General features: G+C 42.1%; 1 protein-coding gene across 1 annotated transcript in view; it reads right to left on the bottom strand.

Annotated features, from left to right (window-relative positions):
* Positions 1–17,824, bottom strand: part of LOC147015490 (insulin receptor-like) — a 300,293-nt gene that overhangs the window by 45,411 nt on the left and 237,058 nt on the right. Inside the window, exons 11-17 of the mRNA XM_085850275.1 lie at positions 11,400–11,680; positions 11,019–11,155; positions 10,632–10,800; positions 8,090–8,186; positions 7,857–7,927; positions 7,341–7,570; positions 7,101–7,211 (exon numbers count right to left, since the gene is read on the bottom strand). Coding sequence (XP_085706401.1) covers positions 7,101–7,211; positions 7,341–7,570; positions 7,857–7,927; positions 8,090–8,186; positions 10,632–10,800; positions 11,019–11,155; positions 11,400–11,680 — 1,096 coding nt within the window. The remainder of the gene's footprint in view (positions 1–7,100; positions 7,212–7,340; positions 7,571–7,856; positions 7,928–8,089; positions 8,187–10,631; positions 10,801–11,018; positions 11,156–11,399; positions 11,681–17,824) is intronic.

Genomic DNA, 17,824 nt, shown 5'->3' with positions numbered 1-17,824 from the left:
CTGCACAAAGCCCGCTTCAACATTTTGACAAACGACTCAGCTTGGCCATTCGTCTCAGGATGATACGGTGCGGACCTTAGATGTCGAATACCATTCTAGCGCATAAACTCATCAAATACACCCGCGATGAACTGCGGACCATTATCAGAGACCAGGATCTCCGGCAACCCTTTATTAGCAAAGATCGTCCGCAGCTTCTCTACTGTAATGTTTGCTGAAGTATGCCACATTACTACAACCTCCGGCCATTTAGAGAATGCATCAATCACAATCAAAAACATCTTGCCATTAACCGGTCCTGCAAAATCTACATGGACCCTCTGCCAAGCTCGGTCTGGCACAGGCCAGAGACCCGAAGCTCGACGCGGGTTATCAGCATCTGTCCGGCACGTGGCGCAACGCTTAACCAACTGCTCAATGTCTTTGTCCAACCCCGGCCACCACAAAAGGCTACGAGCAAGACACTTGGTCTTCACGATGCCCAGGTGACTGACATGTAGTTCTTCCAAACACCGCTGCCTGAACCTCGGTGGAATCACGGTCCTCATTCCCCACATTATGCACCGTTGGACCAACGACAGCTCCGCTGCGCGTGACGTGAAAGGTTGAAATGCCGGTGTCGAAGGCAGATCGCTCCAATTCCCTGTAGAAATCGCCTGGACGACACGGGCAAGCACCGGATCACGAGCCGACTCCACGGCAACCTGCCTGGCCGTGACCAGCCCGCTTTGGACCTGGTCCAGCGCGAACACATCGACCCGGTCGCCCAACTCAGATGCAGCTGGACCCTCCGCACACGGCAAGCGTGAGAGCCCGTCGCAGTTAGCATGCTTCTCGGTGCTTCGGAACTGAATATCATAATCGTAAGTACCCAGAAACAGACACCACCGCTGTATTCGCGCAGCTGCTACCACCGGCACCCCGCATTCGGGTCTCAGGATGAATTGAAGCGGTTTGTGATCCGTCTGTAAAGTGAAATGCCGCCCCAGCAGATATTGATGAAACCTCCGCACACCCCAGACGAGGCTGAGAGCCTCCCGCTCAATCTGGGCATATCCGCGCTCTGCTGTGGACAGGGTCCGGGATGCAAAACAAACAGGCCGCTCGGAACCATCGTCCATCCTGTGGGAGAGCACTGCCCCGATGCCATATGCAGAGCTGTCGCATGCCAATAGGAGCGGACGCGCAGGCTCGTAGTGCACGAGGACCGTATCCTCTGTGAGCAGCCGCTTGACGCGGTCGAACGACGCCTGGTGTGCAGGCCCCCAAACCCAGCGCTCGTCCTTCTTGAGCAACCGCGTCAACGGCGCAAGTTGTGAGCTGAGCCCGCGCATGAACCTTTGGTAATACTGGGCCATGCCAATGAACGAGCGCAGCTGCGTCTTGTCGCGAGGCGGTGGCATGCGCTGAATCGCCTCCACCTTCCGAGGACCTTTCAACAGCCCCTCCGGCGTGATGATGTGCCCGAGGTATTCCAAGCGCTGCTTGAAGAACGCGCACTTGTCCCTGTTTAAGCGCAGGCCGCACGCTTCTAGCTTCGTCAGCACTCGGGCAATGTTCGCCAGATGCTCGTCCGCCGTTTTCCCCGCAATGAGCACATCGTCCAGGTAGGTCTGAGCGGGCAGGCCAATGCAAACCTGATCCATAGCTTTCTGCCACAAAGCTGGAGCCGAAGCAATCCCAAAACAGAGTCGGTATATCGATAGAGTCCTTGACACGTGTTGATTGTTAAAAGCTCGCTACTCCCGGGATCCATCGGCAGGTGAAAATATGCATCACGCAGGTCTAGCTTCGTGAAGTATTGACTCCCCGCCAATCGCGCATATATTTCATCGATTGACGGCAATGGATATTGCTCCACGCTGAGCCCCGGGTTAACTGTGGATTTGAAGTCCCCGCACAATCGGACGTCCCCATTCCGTTTCAGCACCGTGACAACCGGGGTGGCCCAATCCGAGCATGACACCCGTTCGATCACTCCACAGGCCTCTAGCCTATCCAGTTCACCCTTGACCTTGTCCCGCAGGGCATACGGCACCGGACGCGGTTTACAAAACCGAGGCACCACCCCCTCCTTCAAGAAGAGTTTCGCCTCCATGCCCTTGAGTTTTCCAAGGTCGTCTCTAAACAACCCTTGATGTCTTTGAAGAATCTCCTCCAACTGATCCTCCCACTGGCTCGGCACGGGTTGCACAAGGTGAACTGCGGACCAGTCTAGCCTGATGCGGGTCATCCAATCCCGGCCGAGAAGAGACGGCCCCCTCCCCCGTACGACGTACACCCGAAGCGTGGCGACCTGGCCTTGGTACCGCACAGACACGTCTGCCATCCCGACTGGCATTATCTTCTCACGGGTGTACGTGAACAGCACGAGGTTTGACCTGATAAGCTTCAAGCCGTTGAGTCTACGCGCGGTCTGTTCACCGATGAGCGACACCGCTGCTCCCGTATCGACCTGGAACGTGATCGGCGTTTCGTTCACTTCGACTTCCACCGTCATCGGGCGCGCCGTCGTCGCGCCAACTGAACACAGGCTCAACAATGGCCGCTGGTTCCGCCCCGAGTCGCGTCGCACATCGCCGTCCACGACTTTAACGGTGGCCGACGCCCCACGGCACACACGCGCCAAATGACCCACCTTGTGACAATTCAAACACACGTTGCTTTTATACGGGCATGCACGGCGCAGGTGTCGACCTCCACATCCCAAGCATGTCCGCGGGGTCACCCCGCCGCACGCGTGGCCGCGCGGCGACGTCCGACCCGCATCGAAGGTCGTGCGCGTGTCCCGGGGTGCTCGCGACCCCGCGTGGCCGGTGGTGGCTCGAACATCCCCGCGAGTCTGCTCAACCGCCATGTGTGCTTTCATTTTCTTCACAATGTCCCGAAACGCCAGCCCGTCATCCTGGGGCCTGTTCGGTGCCACTAAATCACCCAGCAGCCGATAATGCTCCGGCGAAAGCGAAGCGAGCAAGATCAACTTCTGCTTGCTCTTGTCGACCACATCGTTCGCGTGGAAATAGCATTCCAATTGCTCCGAAAACAATTCGAAGTCGTCCCCGTCGAAAACAGGCATAAGTCCGTATGCATCCCATCCTCGTCGCCAACTAGTGTGTACTAGGTGCGGTGGGACGCAAGAAGCATGCGGGCCACCATCTACTCCGCTTTATTGCGCGACCAGAAGCACAGTCTTGCCACCCCTAGCGGGCGAGGCATGATATACGAAAAACCCAATCACATGACACAGCACACTCGTAACATTCATTTCATTCATAAAGTGGTGTATTATTTGACAAACCACTTCTGGTAAGATTCATTTCATTATTAAAGCGGTGTATTATTTGAAAAACCAATTCCGGTAACATTCATTTCCTAACTAAAGCGGTGTATTATTTAAGAAACCACTTCTGGTAACATTCATTTCATTATTAAAACGGTGTATTATTTGAGAAATCAATTCCGGTAACATTCATTTCCTGACTAAAGCGGTGTATTATTTAAGAAACCACTTCGGTTAACATCCATTTCATTACTAAAGCAGTGCATTATTTCAGAAACCACTTCGGGTAACATCCATTTCATGACTAAAACAGTGTATTATTTCAGAAACCACTTCTGGTAACATTCATTTCATTCATAAAGTGGTGTATGATTTGACAAAACACTTCTGGTAACATTCACTTCATGATTAAAGCGGTGTGTTATTTGAGACACCAATTCCGGTAACATTCGTTTCATAATTAAAACGGTGTATTATTTGAGGAACCACTTCTGATAACAATCATTTCCTGACGAAAGCGGTGTATTATTGAAAAAACCACTTCTGGTAACATTCGTTTCATTATTAAAGCGGTGTATTACTTGAGAAACCAATTCCGATAACATTAATTTCCTGACCAGATGGTGCATTATTTAAGAAAACACTTCTGGTAACATTCATTTCATTATTAAAACGGTGTATTAATCAAGAAACCACTACTGGTAACATTTGTTTCATGATTAAAGTGGTGTTTATTTGAGAAACCAATTCTGATAACATTCATTTCATTATTAAAACGGTGTATTATTCAAGAAACCACTTCTGGTAACATTGGTTTCATTATTAACGTGGTGTATTATTTGAGGAACCACTTCTGGTAAGATACATTTCATTATTAAAGTGGTGTATTATTTGAGAAACCAATTCTGATAACATTCATTTCATTATTAAAACGGTGTATTATTCAAGAAACCACTTCTGGTAACATTTTTTTCATGACTAAAACGTTGTATTATTTGAGGAACCACTTCTGGTAACATTCATTTTATTACTAAAACGGTGTATTATTGAAGAAACCACTTCTGGTAACATCCATTACATGATTAAAGCGGTGTATTATTGAAGAAACCATTTCTGGTAGCATTCATTTCATTATTAAAACGGTGTATTATTTAAGAAACCACTTCGGTTAACATCCATTTCATAACTAAAGCAGTGCATTATTTCAGAAACCACTTTGGGTAACATCCATTTCATTATTAAAACAGTGTATTATTTCAGAAACCACTTCTGGTAACGATCTTTTTAATTATTAAAGCGGTGTATTATTTGACAAACCACTTCTGGTAACATTCATTTCATTATTAAAGCGGTGTATTATTTGAGACACTAATTCCGGTAACATTCATTTCCTGACTAAAGCGGTGTATTATTTAAGAAACCACTTCTGGTGACATTCATTTCATTATTAAAACGGTGTATTATTTGAGAAACCAATTCCGGAAACATTCATTTCCTGCCAAAAGTCATGTATTATTTCAGAAACCACTTCTGGTAATATTCATTTCATTCATAAAGTGGTGTATTATTTGACAAACCACTTCTGGTAACATTCATTTCATTATTAAAGCAGTGTATTATTTCAGAAACCACTTTGGGCAACATCTATTTCATTACTAAAACAGAGTATTATTTCAGAAACCACTTCTGGTAACGATCTTTTTCATTATTAAAGTGGTGTATTATTGCAGAAACGACTTTGGTAATATTCATTTCATTAATAAAGCAGAGTATTATTTGACAAACCACTTCTGGTAACATTCATTTCATTCATGAAGTGGTGTATTATTTGACAAACCACTTCTGGTAACATTCATTTCATTATTAAAGCGGTGTATTATTTCAGTAACCAGTTCCGGTAACATTCCTTTCCTGACTAAAGCGGTGCATTATTGAAGAAACACTTCTGGTTACATTCATTTCATTATTAAAGTGGTGTATTATTTGAGAAACCACTTCTGGTAACATTCATTTCATTATTAAAGTGGTGTATTATTTGAGGAACCACTTCTGGTAACATTCATTTCATTATTTAAGTGGTGTATTATTTGGGAAACCAATTCTGATAACATTCATTTCATCATTAAAACGGTGTATTATTCAAGAAACCACTTCTGGTGACATTCGTTTCATTATGAAAGTGGTGAATTATTTGAGGAACCACTTCTGGTAACATTCATTTCATTTTTAAAGTGGTGTATTATTTGAGAAACCACTTCTGGTAACATTTGTTTCATTACTAAAACGGTGCATTATTTGAGGAACCACTTCTGGTAACATTCATTTCATTATTAAAACAGTGTATTATTTGAGAAACCAATTCCGGTAACATTCATTTCCTGACTAAAGTGGTGTATTATTTAAGAAACCACTTCTGGTAACATTCATTTCATTATTAAAACAGTGTATTATTTCAGAAAACACTTCGGGTAACATCCATTTCCTTACTAAAACAGTGTATTATTTCAGAAACCAATTCCGGAAACATTCATTTCCTGACTAAAGTGGTGTATTATAATACTTATTTGATTATAATACGATCTAATGTATAATAATTACTTGAGAAACCAATTTTGATAACATTCATTTCATCATTAAAACGGTGTATTATTCTAGAAACCACTTCTGGTAACATTCATTTCATTATGAAAGTGGTGTATTATTTCAGAAACCACTTCTGGTAATATTCATTTCATTGTGAAAGTGGTGTATTATTTGACAAACCACTTCTGGTAATATTCATTTCATTAACAAAGTGGTGTATTATTTGACAAACCACTTCTGGTAACATTCATTTCATTATTAAAGCGGTGTGTTATTTGAAGAACCACTTCTAGTAACATTCATTTCATTCATAAAGTGGTGTATTATTTGACAAACCACTTCTGGTAACATTCATTTCATTATTAAAGCGGTGTATTATTTGAGACACCAATTCCGGTAGCATTCATTTCCTGACTAAAGCGGTGTATTATTTCAGAAACCACTTCGGGTAACATCTATTTCATTACTAAAACATTGTATTATTTCAGAAACCACTTCTGGTAACAATCTTTTTCATTATTAAAGTGGTGTATTATTTCAGAAACCACTTCTGGTAACGATCTTTCTCATTATTAAAGTGGTGTATTATTTCAGAAACCACTTCTGGTTACGATCTTTTTCATTATTAAAGTGGTGTATTATTTCAGAAACCACTTCTGGTTACGATCTTTTTCATTATTAAAGTGGTGTATTATTTCAGAAACCACATCTGGTAACATTAATTTAATTATTAAAGCGGAGTATTATTTCAGAAAACACTTCTGGTAACATTTGTTTCATTAATAATGTGGTGTATTATTTCAGGAAACACTTCTGGTAACATTTTTTTCATTTATAAAGTGGTGTATTATTTCAGAAACCACGTCTGGTAACATTCATTTCATTATTAAAGCGGTGTGTTATTTCAGAAACCACTTCTGGTGGCACGAGTTTATGTTTCTTAATTTAATGGATTTCAAAGAAACCAGGAAGGCAGGATCTTTCAGGAATCGTTTTGTTAACTTCAGTGTGGATTAACAGATTTCAATGAAATGAAAGACGGTGGATTCCAGGAATTCCCAGGAAGGATTGTGACAGAAAAAAATAACAACAGGATCTTCCAGGAATCCTTTTTTGTTCTTGCCCCATAAATTAGCCATTGCAGCAAAGACTGGTATCCCTGTCAGAAAAGTGAAGGATCTTATATGCTTGCATTTAAGAAAGTAAATTTTTTTCTATAATGCTCTTTAATACTAACCTCAGTATCGGACCTCAGGGACCTCAAATAGCTTTTCAAGTCTCCTCGTGTCATCAGCTCCATGATTACCAGAATTGGTTGACTTTGAGACACCACTCCGAGCAGGCGCACCTTAAAAACAAACAAACAAACAAAAAAACACACTCCATGGAGCATTGCTGACATAAACATGGGAACAGTCAAATCTCAATCTCAATCTTCTCTGTGATTAACTAGCACAATGCATTGCTTGCTGCTCACCACATGATGGCAGTTGAAAGACTTCATTACTGATGCTTCATTGAGGAATTCATATCGTTCACGTGTACTTGCTGTCTCATTGACTGTCTTAATGGCCACACGGGTCTCTTCTTCATCCCAGACGATGTTGCGTGTCATTCCTTCATATACCATGCCAAATGTACCCTGACCGAGCTCACGTTTCATACGCACATTCTCACGTTCCACTTCCCACTCATCTGGAATGTACACTACGCACAAATAATTCCATCAGCCATTTGTCAACTCACACACATTGATGACTGGTACATATGTGAAAATCATCAAATGTCACATGTCATGTTTAATATTTTCTCCATCTAATATGCTTTGAAACACCAATAACTTTGGGCAAGAAGCTAACTCAGCAACAACAATTTCTCTCTTGCTTGGATTTAAGTTTGATCTGCAACAAAGCCTGGTTTATAAAATTTTATACTTGCAAAATGCTGTATGTATGTCATTGAGTTAAAACGTAAAGCAAAAACAGATACTTACCATCTGCTGTGCTAAAGTACTCAGGGTTCACCGAAGCATACAGTACTCCATTGGGAACAGACACATCATTCCTAAAAGGAAAACCAAAAGAGAGCCAACTTATAAACGGTTCAATGCACATCATTATACAACAACAACAACAACAACAACAACAACAACAACAACAACAACAACAACACATGTATCAGGCAAAAATGCCATCACAAAATTAAACTCAAATCCAACTTGCGCACCTCCTCTTCACGAAGTAAAATGTGACCACAAATGGCCCAATCAGTATAAGCACGACAAAGAAGATCACTGGCAGAACAAAACTCAATGGGTTGTTTTCTGATGGACAAAAAACACAAAGCACATCATAAGCAGCATGTCTGATTGTAACACCATGACACATTTACTCCAGAAAGCGAAATTTAAAGGGAACTTATACATGATGCGATTGAATTTTATTTTGATCAAACTTTTAAAAAGGCATGGTTCAAAAGTATTGTCCATTTTAAGCTATCATTAGGCCAAGTGCAGGTGGCCTATTCGTGAACAGTGTGATTAAATACCGCTGGAGGCCCAAACATAACAGCACTGATCCCAGTGTTTTGAGCTACCAGTGCTCTTTCGTTTAGGCCTCCAGCCACTATGCGAGTGGCTTAAACCTGGATCGAGACGCCAATACAGGTAATGTTGCATTTTACAATAGCATAGCTACATGTTGCAAACCAAACTAGAACAGCACTCATACAGTGCATGTTCATTCGGAACAAAAATACCATCGTTAACTGAACATGCCACCATTATGGGCCACTGCTATTATGCCCCATATACCAATATCATCCATGCACCCTATTATGTCACATAGTTTCTTGGCGTGGGTCATGAATTTTATAAATTTAATTCTTCACTCAGATCGTGTCATAGATCAGATGTATAGAGTTTCAGATTTTTTGGATAAAGATGTAAATTCAACCAATTATGGCTGGAATAACACTTCACCGATGACATCATCATCAACACCCTTTGGAGAGGGGGGGGGGCGGTGAGGGGAGAGGGTTGATGACGTATGCCAAGGTTAAAATTTATTAAATTGAGCAGTTTTGGAGAAAATGATGTCCATTTTTTTTTCCTTTCATCCAATATGGCTGCCACAAGATGTTATGACATCAGAGACAGCAATAAAATATTCTCCATGGGGAGTCACTGCCATGTTTAAAGCTTTGCATTGATCGGACAAGCACTTGCAGAGAAAGCCATTTTTAAAGCTAAAATATATAGACACAAACACACGTGTACACACACACACACACACACACACACACACACACACACACACACACACACACACACACACACACACACACACACACACCGCAATAGTCTCGCATTCCCTTCAATGCGAGACTACTAACCTTTCTGATGTCCATAAACATACTTGAGCAGCCAATATATCCCATAGGACCAGTGCACATGAGAACACCCAATGCAGCACTGGGATGAATGGTGGGAATACATGAAGATAAATTCCCAGATTCCATATAGCACGATCTAATGTATAATCATAACCTCCTTACTTAACCCCGAACATGCGGTACTCACTGCATGACTGCTGTTCCCAGCAATCCTACCCTGTGACTCCACTGATTTGCCAATTGTGGCAGATTATAAAATAGTGGAATTGCAGAGGTTGCTGATTGCATAATTGCAATACAATTGCTCTCGTTATTTGCAAGAAATGTAAAAAGTGCAGCAAGTTAATAATATTCACAAAATTAGTGTCCATTTTTGAAGAAATCAAAACGAATGTGGATGAGGTTTGGTTTATAAGGATGTGACTACAACTGTAAATTATACTGACTGGCAGAGCACCTGCCCTACAGGCAATCTTGTTCCAAGTATGCAACACGTTCTTCTGAAGCAAACCATTATTTGGGTGGTGTATAGAAAAGTGACATCTCTGTACATGCAAAAGAAACAAAAACAATAACCCAGGTTACGTGCATGAAGCAAAAACATACCTACTGCATATAATTCAAAATACCTCACTGCACTGGAAAACGTGGGGAAAGGAATACTGCACTGTAAATAGTGGGGACTTGTAATACCCTCCCCCACCCGGAGGCGGTGCTACACAATACACATTTACATAGAAAATTTGCATCCTCCCCCCACCTCTCACCTCCTCAAGACCAACGGAAAAGATAAAAACACACCTATACATTAAATGTGGTCGTGCTGATCCTCTGCAGCAAGTCTGGATGCAAATGGCCCAGATATGTAGGAGGAGTAATGCGACAAACAAACAAACCCACAAATCCACAAAAACGTTGTGGACAGATACGGACGAAATTTGGTGGCACGCTTGAGTATGTTACAAGGAAAAATCAATTCGATTTTGGTGAAGATCCAATTATAGATACTATAATTATTTAAGTGATTCTTCACCATTGAGAGATGGGGCCAAAAACGATATTTCAAGAAGTTATGGACAAGCTATGACAAGACGAGGTGGATGAGTTGGTTACGTGACAATAACTAGCCCATTCGATTTTGGTTATGGTCCGGATCCAGATCCGGCCTATCAGTGGGATATAAAATGTAAAACTGTTCAGCCTGGTGGAGATATGCACTCTACCAAGTGCTGTTCTCGTTCCAAATCTGTGGTTGATAATAAAGTTATTTCAGAACCAATGGCCCAAACCACGAAATCAAAATTAGGGTTTGCATTGCACCAAAACATCACAAGACAAATGGGCTTTTACAGATTGGGCAGGGGACATGCCTTACGCTGATTAGGCACAGTGAAATACAGTGGCTTTGTCCATGAGCCATTTCTGGCCAAGGAAGTGGCTCTCAGTCGTGCTGTGTAACGTCCAGGGAGGAGATGTCTCAAATATGTCCCTTTGTCATCCTCAAAGTAGTGTAATCGAGACACGCACTGCAGTTTCTCATTTGGCTGAGGGCAGGGAAGAGTCAAGATCATCCATTGACCTCCATATTAGGAAAAAAGAATCACAAACACAGCATAAATGTTGCTCCATCCTCAACGCATTACAGCAGAGATGAGTAATATTTAACAATAGGTGGGAGACGCATCCATGAATATTGTAAGTACTGTAATGGCAAACAGTATCATTTATGGTGAAATTTACAGCTCCAGCCCAGGCAACACACCTCATCATTATGTCGGTACATTACTTCATACAGGATCACAAGTCCATTGGGATTCGAGGGCTCTTGCCACATCAACTTCATAGTGTTCTTCTCAACTCGGTTTGATTTTACATGTCCCAGAATGTCGTCCTTTTCCGCTGTGAAAACCGGGGACAAAATACTTGATAAACAAGGCATCAATGCTGTATAAAAAAAGTCTTTACAATGGAAAAGATCAGTATGTGTGGATTGTAATTTCTCATTGAATGAATTGACCCTTTTACTGTTTGTTAAATAATGCATTGCATTTAATGCATAATATATTTCTGTACAGTACTGATAAGGATTTTTATTTTATTTTAACCATGATGCAGAATTGAGGTATGATCCAGAAAGACTCACGGCTTAGCAAGGTACGTGCTGTAACGTAGGCAGGGGCACTGCAGCCAGAATGATGTGAAGCATGGTTGCAGGCATGCACTTGAACACGGTAGGCAGTGAAGTGGCGCAGATCCTCCAAAACAATCTGATTACTGCCATGTACCACCATACTGGAAATGTGGAAAAGAGTATGCTTGTGTTGTGATGGAATGGGTTCTTCAAATGGCTGAGATTGATTTGCAGGAAAGTAAGTCCCATCGTCCAAGATGCCACTTGCCACATCTCGGCGGCGCCTATAAGGCCTGCATTGCACATATGAGATAGAAATATTGTACGTATGTAACTATAAACCAGGCAGTCACACAATCATCGTCATCCTCATACCATGCTCTCATACCTGTGACAGCACAACTCGAAAATGGTGTTCATATACCTTCATTGAGAGCATTCATGGATGATACAACAATCCTCACTAATGCCAGGAAGGAAACACAAGACATATTGGACAAGCTATACAAGGTTACAATGTGGTGTCATTTGAATTTCAAACTGTCGAAATCACATTCAGTCTCAATCATACGAGGGAAACGATGTGAAGTTGGTGGATTTGGATGGGGAATGATCTGAGATGGTGGTGAACAGCTGTCTTGAAGACTTCAAGAAAATATTGAGATTGAAGAGAATGTTGAAGTAGGTTCCACATTTGGGGAACAGCTATTAGGTGCAGCCTATGGCTGCTGGCTGCATCATTTTCTGGGGGCACGGCTGTGCCGCTGATGCAGTGCCCTCTATTCCCAGGCCACTGATACTCATTATGCCGACCTCAGAAGGAAGACAGACTGAGTCAAACCCACCTGGTGTTATCTAATGGCATGACAGGGGCTCAAACCCAAGACTCAAAGATCTTAAGAGAGTCACCTTAACCATTAAGCCAACACCAGGCTTCATCTTTGGTCTGATGTATACAAAGTCAAGTTTGCATTACTGAAACTTTCTATTTTCTAAATTCTTCAATTATTTAACCCTGAAAACACATCAAACATTAAAATGAGTTAGTCACATTTTTAACCCTTTGATTAATATTAACATCAAACGTGGATTCACTTTTAGATTGAAGGCTTATAGCTCACATTCTTTACTCTCTCCCTCTGTTTTCAAACTGTGCTATCATCTCCCTACCTTCCTCCCTCCACTACTTCAAGGTTGCAGCTCACTACTTTCTCATGCCATCTCCCATTTCTATTGATGATTTGTGTTTTATTCCTACTAAGCTACTGTCATCGCAACCTTTTCTTGAAGGTAAGGTTTGTTTGTTGGTCGTATATCAGCCTGTTCCCTTCTGCTGGTCTGTGTTTGTCAAACCCCCCTCATCCATTGTCGTTTGGTTTCTCTATTAGTCTTGACTTTGTATATGAAAGGTTGAGCATATGCTTGTTGCTTATAACTTGTTTTTTCATGAAATATTTTGGTCTGATTGACATCATACAAAAGAGTTAAACAAAAGAGCTAAACAAAAGACAAACACCCTTCCCTTCAAAGCATCAATATATTCATCCACAGGAAAGGCAGAATTTCAGATTATAAATATTTGAAAATACATCTTACTTGAAAACCCACATTCAGCAATTTCCTCCTGCAAAGAACAACCCATTACGTTAATTTGGCTAATTGTGAAATAAAAGTTTGCCTTTGAGTAAATCCCAGACAACAGTAAATGTTTACAAATGCTTTCAGAAGTTCTGGCCTTCAGAGTGCATGTATTTGAGATTAAGAAGAGAATGTTTTGAAATGTAAGTTTAATCAATGCCCTATCGACATTCCTCATTGAACATTTAACCTCAATAACTTTTTTGGATTCCATCTTGTGATTTTTCATTCTTCCAAGGACGGAGGAGTAAAAACAGAATACTGAATATTATTCCATGCATCAATGCTGTGCCACCTAATTTTGGATTCAATCAAACACAGGAAGCCACAATGTCCACAAGCCTTCGTTTACAGTTGAAATGGTGGACATAAGGAGATGCCACAAGAAAGGATTACTGCGTGGCAACAACACAAGGCAAGCAGCTAAGCAGCAGATGTTGTGCAGTTTACCACAAAAAGTAATTTCTTACTGTGGCTCTCATTTCTCAGTCTCATACTTAAAACAGCTGTTTTCCACTTATAGTTATATCTTAATAATAGTAATAATATTAATATAATGTAGCCAATGCGTATATACAGTACAAAAAAAAACACACACACACACACAAACACACACACACACACACACACACACACACACACACACACACACACACACACACACACACACACACACACACACAAACACACACACACACACACACATATATATATGAAATACGATGACCTACCCACATTTGTCACCTGTGAATGGAGAGAATAACCAATTAACTCTGACCTAATCCAGTAAACCCAGGTGGCTAGGATTATATAAATACAATGACTCCTCCCATGCTCTTCCAGCCAAAGAACTGCATAAGCAACCATGAAAGGCTACCCAAGGAAAGCCCTTTGCAGTTTCAAACCCTTCCTAGAGTTCCTCCAGAGCTGGAACGACATTCACAAATAGTACACACATGAGAATCTCAATGCTCCACACCCTCTCAGCTGCTGGACCGGTTTCATCACTTGTTGGCGAATTAACAGCGACAGCGCAGACAGAAATGCATACCAGCGAGGCTCCCAAGCATATACCACGTGTAAACATCAAAAGCAGTCAACATATAAATGAAAAAAATTGATTACATGAGAGCTACTTGGTTATTCCCTCCATTCACAGGTGAGTTGTGAGAGGGTCTTTGTTTTTTTCATTTACATGTGAGCTAATTTACAATTTCTGTTATAAGGGGGTGGACACTTATCCAACCAAGATAATCTACTTTGTATTTTTAATTAATTTTCTGAAATTTGTAGAAATTGTGTTCCACTTGGAAGTTATGGGGTTACAATGTTTCAATAGACATGGAAAAGTCTGATTTAATGTAACTTAATTACAGGCTACAAGGCAACAAAAGGTGAAAAATTTTGAAAGGGGGTGTCGACTTTCTATTGGAACTGTGTGTGTGTGTGTGTGTGTATGTATATATGTATATATATACACATATATATGTATATATATATATATATATATATATATATATATATATATCTATATATATATATATATATATATATATATATATATATATATATATATATATATATATATATATATATATATATATCTAAATATATATATATATATATATATATATATATATATATATATATATATATATATATATACACACACACACACACACACACACACACACACACACACACACACACACACACACACACACACACACACACACACACACACACCGGGTGTAGTGGCGTGCGCCTGAAATTCGGCTACTCGGAGGCTTGGGTTGGAGGATCGCTTGAGGACGGGAGCTCTGCGCTGGGCCGCGTTATGAGAGGGTGTAGGGCAGCCCAGAATCATGCCGAAACCCAATCCTTATCCCTGTGTCGTAAGAGGCGACCAGGGTTGCGTCAGGAAGGGCATCTGGCATAAAACCTATGCCAAATCAGTATGCGAATCATAACGGATGATCCGCTGTGGCAACCCCTAACGGGAGCAGCCAAAAGACGAACAACAATAACATATGTATGTATATATATATATATATATATATATATATATATATATATATATATATATATATATATATATATATATATATATATATATATATATTATTGTGGGCTGGGATCTGGCAGAGAACGACCACTAGGTGGGGAAAACTACGTCGATTCTCATCAGACTCCCCAGAATTGTAGGCCATCGCTCACGGATAATTCCGTGACACGGCAGGTCGGTTAACCGACCGTGGACGCCAATACCTCAACCATGTGGCATCGGGTCCTCCTTTCTAAAAACAAGTTACCTAATTAACCACGCGGTTTTGACTACCGGCGAACCACACCCTCGGTACGCCTTGCCCGAACCGGATCACTCTATCGACTACCTTTCCGGATCGGATGCAGTCAAGCGGCACTGCCCAGGACGCACCGGCTAGAATGAATGGATTATCGGGAATAAAGAGCCGGCTAAACTCAGATTCGAACCATGCTGGACCAATGGAGGAAAAGACAAAAACGAGTATTTATTTACAATAAGGTGGGGAAAAGCATGTGGCACAGGAAAAAGGTTTATTGGGTGTGTTACACAGGGGAAGATGAGAGAGGTGTGTTGCGACAATTATGCAAGCAACTTATAAAAGCAGACACAGTGCAGACTTGACGCGAGAATAATAAAAGCAACAATCACAACAATAAAGATCTTACACAGGCTTATCTAACGGGCAGGCGCCACACACTCAGACACACATTCGGACAAAATAAACCCAATGAAAAGAAAAAGGTCTTCTGCAGCCAGGGTGGGAGGGAGTTTGAGCTCACAGTTTAGGGTACCTGAGCGTTCTGGGGAAAAGGGATGCTCCGTGGTGCGGCACCCAACAAAAGCTGTGCAGTTCGGTCCACAACCGCACGTGTGGTAATCGTGTCTGGCGGAGTCCAAAGAGGCGAGAGATGAGCAGTAGGCAGGACCAGATTAGAGGCTTGGTCGAGGTCCTTCGCATCCACCAACTCTGACTTCCCCCTTTCAAAAACCAACCGCGACCTTTCAAATCTAATGACAACTTTCCCTAGCATCCAACTCCACTCTGAGGATTGTCCCGTACTTTAGGAATCACGGAGTTCAGGGTGGAGCTATGGCGAAGCCGACGTCATTGTCCATACCGATTGGACCGGGCATTCATGTGGTCCGCCTTTCTGGGCGGGATTTCGGCCAGACACTGGTAAAGACCACCCACACCGCCGTGTCTGGGTTTGGGAAGGTGAATGGTGGCGCAACTACTATAATGAACCTCAGGATTCTGCCTCAGAAAACGAGTCTCTGTAGACAGCGGGTAGACCGTGGAAGCACTTGTCCATCCCAAAGTGCCCGTCGGGATTTGGGCTCAGGAGACGAGATGAAGGTACCATGGATCAAATAAAAGGGGAAATAGAATAAAAGGGGGAAAATGATTTATTAATCCTAACTATAGCCCATCGCAACACACTCCCAATTCTTCCCACGAGACAAAAGGTAGGGACCTAACTACATGTATATTAATGAAATAACTGACTCGGGACAACTGTATGTTGTATGCATACGGTTCTGAGAACCGTAACAATATATATATATATATATATATATATATATATATATATATATATATATATATATATATATATATATATATATGGGGCTGCAAAAGTAGGTATACAGTAAGGATTATACCAGTATTACCAGTATTATAATAGTGGTGCTAGGATTCATTTAATTTGAGAATTCATTTAATTCATTAAAATTGGTGTGGTATGTTATTATTGATATGCTTGTATAATCAATAAAATACGTTTTGTGTGCACGCTTTGTTTTTCATTACTGTATACCTACTTTTGCAGCCCCCTGTATATGTGTTGTTATGGATTTCAGAATCTGGTCTGATGAATGCATCCACACATCCAGGTCCTCAGACAGTTATTTCCTTAAATGCATGTTCAGATTAGCCCAATCCATGTCTAATGGGATTATAAATGTGATGCGTTAAGAAGGGTAAAGAATAGATCCCCTCTCTTATGGGAAGCTTTTTTCTTTACGATAGACATATTTATGCACATATTTATTTCGTGAGGGCTGATGCCCGCCTCTTTTTTTCTTCAGCAACGTTTACACGCATTTCTTTCACGAATGCCGAGGCCCGCCCTTTTTCGAACGCACGGGTTGTCATGGTAACGGTGCGCAAGTGGGGCGGGGTAAACTTGGGGGGACTCTGCACCCGCCGAGACGGGCTGCATATATAAAAATAATTGGAGAGGTCCGTTCAAAAAAGAAAGAAAGCGAGAGAGGAAGCATGCGAGAAGAGAAGCGAGCAAGAAGCAGGCAAGCAAGCCAGAGAGGAAGCGCGTGAGGGAAGAAGCGAGCAAGAAGCAGGCAAGCGAGCCAAAGTGCGAGAGCGCAAGCGAGGAAGCGAGCGAGTGAGCGTGTGGGTGTCTGACCAGCGCCAACAAGACAATTCATCCTTTCCAGTGCTTGAGCAAGTGAGCATGTGGTGTGTGTGTGGGTGTAAGGAGCGCCGACAACGAGTGAAGCACGGGTCGGTCAAAAAGAGTGAGGCGTGGGTCAGTCACCAACGGATTGTGTGGGTCACTGGACATCACCAGTTTTGTGAAGTGTGAGGAGCTGCCCCTGTCACAGCACCAAGGTCTAAACTCGCAACAGACAATCTCGGTGCCCTCCCACCTCCCAGACGTCGACTGGCGTTCAAGGCTGTTCGCGAGTGGGTGACGGGAAGGCTGGGTGCTGGCAACGGACAAGACGCACACAC

This window comes from Eptatretus burgeri, chromosome 12 (genome assembly GCF_056783735.1).
Source record: "Eptatretus burgeri isolate ZD-2024b chromosome 12, Ebu_testis_v1, whole genome shotgun sequence".
Classification (NCBI taxonomy): Eukaryota; Metazoa; Chordata; class Myxini; order Myxiniformes; family Myxinidae; genus Eptatretus; species Eptatretus burgeri.
This window is presented reverse-complemented; position numbering and strand designations above follow the sequence as displayed.